The 6,000-nt window shown below is 42.6% G+C and overlaps 1 protein-coding gene across 1 annotated transcript in view; it reads right to left on the reverse strand.

Moving 5' to 3' along the window:
* OFD1 (OFD1 centriole and centriolar satellite protein) overlaps positions 1-5,281 on the reverse strand; it is a 29,309-nt gene extending 24,028 nt beyond the window's left edge. Inside the window, exons 1-3 of the mRNA XM_058676458.1 lie at positions 5,154-5,281; positions 3,430-3,498; positions 3,312-3,342 (exon numbers count right to left, since the gene is read on the reverse strand). Coding sequence (XP_058532441.1) covers positions 3,312-3,342; positions 3,430-3,489 — 91 coding nt within the window. The 5' untranslated portion in view covers positions 3,490-3,498; positions 5,154-5,281. The remainder of the gene's footprint in view (positions 1-3,311; positions 3,343-3,429; positions 3,499-5,153) is intronic.
* Between the last annotated feature and the right edge of the window lie 719 nt (positions 5,282-6,000).

Genomic DNA, 6,000 nt, shown 5'->3' on the forward strand with positions numbered 1-6,000 from the left:
GACTATTGAATGGTATAAGAAGAAATCAATACTTAGTGCCTCAGACTGGCCACTGGTGTGCTCACTGCCACTGGCATGCCTGCTCCTGGGCTCCCAGCTCATGGAACAAGGAAATACTTGCAATGTATTCCAAGCAATGTATACAAATCTCGAAACAGGGCAACTGCATCTAGATTAAGCTGAGTTCATAATGGTATCTCCAACTGGTCCACTGCCACATGGGCCCTTTGAGTCTCCTTTCACTTACTGGAGAATTCCTATTCCAACAGTTTGAAATCTAGCTCCTACCAGCCATCACCCATTGACTTAGCTATTCAATTACAGAAAATATGCTTAGGTAGCCTCAAGAGATAATCAGCCCCCTCATCATGGGAAAGTTACCTGGAATACAGGGATGGTGAGTTTCTTTTGCTTTCCATTCCAAACTTAGCACAGCACCTCAAGCTCTATCCCCTCCAAAGAACGATGGAGACTGTGTCGTCACAGTCTATATTCTGACTGACCTCTTATATTTTAAATCTCTTCAAAAATTCATAGAACGTTATAGACACCTGGCAACTGCAAACGATTGTGCTGTCGACACCTTCATCACACTGAAAAACCCCTGGGTTTATTCAATTTCCCAGTACCCATCCTCCAGTCCTGGTAATGACTGATTTGATCTGTTACCCACCTTTATAGATTTCCCATTTCCAAAATGCTAAAAATGGGATCATACATAGCTTTTCAGACTGCCTTCTTTCAACAGCATTACTTTTAAGAACCATTTATGCTTTTGCATGGTCAACAGTACATTTCTGTGAGATGGAAGATATCCCATTATCGGGATGGACCACTGGGCAGCTTCTTTACGCATTCACCCACTGATGGATGCCTCATTCTTAATCTGTAGCAATCATAAATACAGCTGCTACAAACATTCATATACAGGTGCATGTGTGGACATTAGTTTTCAAATCAGCTGGACAAATACCTAGAAGCAATGGCAAGTTGCCTTGGATAAACTGACAAGCTGTCTGCCAAGTGGCTTGTATCATTTAGAATTCCCACCAGCACTGGGTAACAGTTCATCCTACTCCATAGCCCTGCCAGCACCTGCCTGCTTTTCATTCTTTCAACAGGGACTTTCACAGAAGGCATGTTTTAAACTTTCATAAAGTCCCAGGAATCTGTTTTCTTTCACATACTATACATTTGCTGTCACATCTCAATCCAAAATCCAAAGTCAGAAACTATTTTCTCCTGTTTTCAATGACAGGTTTTAGAGTCTGGTATTTTCCATTTGTGTCTAGACGCATCTTGTGTTAACTGTTGCATGAGGTCCAAAGTCTATGTCTAAAGGTTCACGTTCACACATGAGCATTCCAGCACCCTTTATTGACGAAGAATCCCTCCACCAGACTGCCTCCGCACCTACAGAAACCCCCAGCTGACAGTATGCGTACAGCTCTTTCTGGCTTCCGCATTTCATCTATCTACAGATCTCTTCTTCTGCCAGTTACTGGTAAGCACTTTGAGGGGTAATGTGCAAACTTCCTACACTCATAAGTTTTCTACTCCTCTTTTGCCAGGGGTCATGATCCCTGGAACACAATATGAAGGGTCAGAGGAATGGGTACGTAGGGAAACAGCAACATGGCTGGCCCGAAGACCAGCAAATGCAGAGTGCAGACACTGTAAGACCAGACCAGGTTTCTGGCTCACACACCAGTCAGGTGCAACAGGTTTTTTGGATGGTCTCAGTCCGTTTTAAAATCATCCTAACAGTAGTCATTTTGTTGTTATTGAAGAATTCCACCCACATTTTAACGGTGAGATGGCTAACATGTCTAGGACACAGTTTTGTCCAACTTCCAAAAAGTTACTGGGATGCCAGGTGAAGCTGGTAAGGTCTGCAAGCTAGATCTCTGAATCCAAAGTGAATAAATCAACTGTATGTAGGTGGAAAAAACTGTTCAAGGCTAATATAAATATCTATAGTAAGAAGATTTTTACGCAATGTCTCTCCAAGGCCAAAATTTCATTCTGAAATTACAGTTAAGCCATACATGCTAGCCATACACCTGAGGCTCGTGTTGTCTGGCAGCCACTATTTATGTACAACCAGTGAAGCTTCAACCTAACTAGATGAAAAATCCAGTTGTTCAGTCACACTAGTCACACTGCCAACTTGAGGCTAGTGGGGCTACCTCAGCACAGACACAAACATAACCAGCATTATAAACTCACACCTGAGTACTGGACACAGGAGCCTTTCCCCTGCTCTGACAGGCAGTGCAAAGCATCTAGGGAGCCTGGTCCCTGAGCAGCCCTGCACTCACTGCCAAGGCCCAGCTCAGCGGCGGGTGCAGAGCAGGCACTGAAGCAATAACTGAGTCGCCAGTCAGTGCAGGACCTAGCGGGCAGGGGAGCAGGAAGAGCAACCAAGAAAGCCGGAAGCACAACAGCACCAACAGCAAAAGAGAACCACTACACACCACTGCTTAAGAAAACATAAAAGGAAAAAAAAAAAAAAAAAAAAGAAAACATAAAAGGGGCTTGGCGGCGTGGCCTAGTGGCTAAGGTCCCCGCCTTGATCCCATATGGCCCCTGGTTCTAATCCCGGCGGCTCCACTTCCTCTCTATCTCTCCTCCTCTCAATATATATGACTTTGTAATAAAAATAAAATAAATCTTTAAAAAAAAAAAAAAAAGAAAACATAAAAGATCATTACGCAGGAAAGACAAGTGCAGTCAAATCTCACCTATGGTCTGGCTCCCACAGGAGTTAGCAACTCTCTCAACGTTACCATCAAGGCCAAAATTTAGACAGTTTGGCAGATGTGTATAAATGCTTACTTAAAAAAACTTCACTTATATTAAACATTTTTTATTCCTAAACTACATATTAAGACATTTCATCTTCTTTAAACTGTATTTGAGGGGGACACAATATACAAAGATACTTGGCCTAAATGTTAGTTTTCGTGTTCAAACCATGGCTGTGTTTCTGTGCGCGTCAATGTTCTAAACAGTGGTGCTTTCACAGACTTCCTTTGAATATGTTGCCAAGGTTCTTCACACTCTTGCAATTTTCTTATTTGAACAGTTAAGCATTATTAAAGAGATAAGCTTGGGAGAAATGACCATACTGGTCCGAACAACAAATCAAACTCATGTTCATTTAAAAGGCAAGGTGTTATCAGCAAGGAAAATCCACTCATTTGATTCCAAGGTCAGAGTCTCCACCTCCTCCCCAAACACTAGCTTCACAATTACACAGGAAATATGACACATAAAAATGTTACTTTCTGAAAACTGAAGGTTCTTACCTTTTTGATTTTCTTTGTCAGGTCCTGAAACCTGTGAAAAGAAAATATTTTGCTTTTATTCTGCGACTCATCTACACACAGCAAACCAAAGGAGGCCATCAAAGTGGAGAACCCCTACCAGCGATTTGTAGATGCTAGATGCGGGGTTGATTTTAATGAGTTGGAACAGATCCTGCATAGTAAATACCTTAAAAAAAAAAAAAAAAAAAGAATTAAGCAGTTTTAAAACAAAGTTGATACATTAGCTTATTCCTGACTAAATTTTGAAATTAACAATCATGCTATAAGATTAAAGGTAACTATGCTAACAATGCAAAATTGAAACTCACACCGTTAAGGAAATAAACAAATTGAGGTGAAAAGAATAGAACATTCTTTCCTTATGTAATCAACGTACAAAGATGTCATATAGTAAAGATGAAATCCTAATAGAAATTACAGTGTCAAAAGTGGTTAATTCCTCTTACAGCAAACTCAGAATCTGATGACCCCAGGGCTGAATTTCAAGGTATCTTTCATTATAATAATTTTTTATAAAGTACTTCCTGTTTGAAAATACAAATAAATTGTTAGTCTTCTTACAACCATAAATGACTAAAATGTACTTCAACTTTAAACGGATATTCTGGGTGGTCATTTTATTCTTTTAATTGGAAAGGTAGACATACAGAGAGGAGAGACAGAAATATCTTCCATCCGCTGGTTCACGCCCCAAGTGGCCACAAAAGCTGGAGCCGAACCAATCCAAAGCCAGGAGCCCGGAGCCAGGAGCTTCTTCCAGGTCTCCCATGTAGGTGCAGGGTCCCAAGGCTTTGCGCCATCTTCTACCGCTTTCCCAGGACACAAGCAGGGAGCTAAATAGGAAGCGGAGCAGCTGGTATATGAACCAGTATCTATACGGGAACCTGGCAGATACAGGACAAGGATTTAGGCACTAGGCTATTGCACCAAGCCCATCTGGATGGCCATTTTTAATACACACTTGTGTATGATATGTGTCCTACTATGTCCCCCTGGGGACAACTGTTTGTTTTCAAATGGTTTTCCTTTAAGGAAATGATTCAACGTGGCTTTTTATATTAGCAGAAACTTAATTATTGCTACAATAATTTTATTACTGACTACTGCTGGATTAATAAACCAAACTGAGTTGTATCATCAGAGACTAAGAATGATGGAGCATAAATGAATTCCTAGTGCTAACAAAATTTCATTGTTAATGAAGATATGTGGCATGTTTAGGAACTTCAGAACAGTTACAAAGAGTAAAAACACAGGGACAACAAACTGTGCGAGAACCCCAAAGTCAAGCCAAGACACGGGGTGATACGGGAAAGTGAACTGAGGGTAGAGGCGGGGTATATGAAGCTCTGTACTTCTCACTTCATCTTGCTATGAATCTCAAGCTGCTCTATACTAACAAGTCCATTTAAAACAGTACAGTGAGCTTGCTACACCTGCCTCTAAAATGACAGAAGGGCCACCCTCGTGGCACAGCACGTGCTGCTTCTGGCAGCCTCAGAACTTGCAGGGTGTCAGGCCAAGCGTTAACGCTCTGCTTCAATGCAGCATCATGCTGTGCCCGGGAAGGTAATGGAGGAAGGACCGATTTGGACTCTGTGGCCCACCTGGGGGGACCTACAATGCACTCCTAGCTCCTGGCATCAGCCTGGCCCAGACTGGCTGTCAGAGCCACTGGAGGAAATGAATCAGTAGCCCAAAGATACATGTTGAATGGGAGGAAAACGTGATACAGTGTGACTAATATGTTCAGTGAAATTAACACCTCCCAATTATCAAAGGAAGAAACTTAACAGAAAATCCATAAAACAAAGATTTTACCTTCTCTTTGGCCAAGCCACTTTCTGGAAAGAAAACAGAAAGCGTATACTCATAGCCACATCTTTGTAAGTGATCTGCCACTAGGGAGTTAGACGCGCCGATCAGGAGGGCACTTCCTTCCACCGAAATGGAGCGCGGTTGCAGCTCTCCACTCAATACAGGGTGCATCAACTCGTGAATCAGCAGGTTTCGGAGTTGTGTCTAGTTCAAGACAAAAACAATCACAAAGGAAAAAGAAAAACACAAGGCAAAACTTTCATGATTTCACTAGAAGTACACAGATTCAGCAATTAATGAGAATCCCGCACTTTTACACAGCCTCACTTGGTTTCTCTGAGTCCACTTGAGCAGCTTAAGGTTGGGGCAGCAAGGAGAAAAATCCGCCACTTGGTCATACCTCTGTGGCTTGCTGCAGGAGATGAAAATAACATCAACTCAAACCAACTTATTGGGCATATCAAAGTGAAGGTGGTGGGCTTCTGTTGTGGCACAGGTTTACACGACACTGGCATTCCATGGAGGCACTACTTTGTGTTCCAGCGGACTGGCTTTTTGTCTTTCTTTTTTTTTTTTAAAGATTTACTTGTAATTCTGAAAGCCAGGGAGAGATCTTCCATCTACTGGTTCACTCACCAGGTAGCTGCAAGGCCTGGGCTAGACCAGGCAGAAGCCAGGAGCTTCATCGGGGTCTCCTTTGCAGGTGGGTAGGAGCCTAAGTACCTGGCCCTTGCTCTCCTGCCTTTCCTGAGCACACGAACAGGGAGCTGGGTCACAGGTGGAACAACCAGGTCTCAAACCAGCCGCTGTATGGATGCCGGCACTGCAGGTGGCAGCTTTACCTGCTACA

Source organism: Ochotona princeps, chromosome 17 (assembly GCF_030435755.1).
Source record: "Ochotona princeps isolate mOchPri1 chromosome 17, mOchPri1.hap1, whole genome shotgun sequence".
Lineage (NCBI taxonomy): Eukaryota > Metazoa > Chordata > Mammalia > Lagomorpha > Ochotonidae > Ochotona > Ochotona princeps.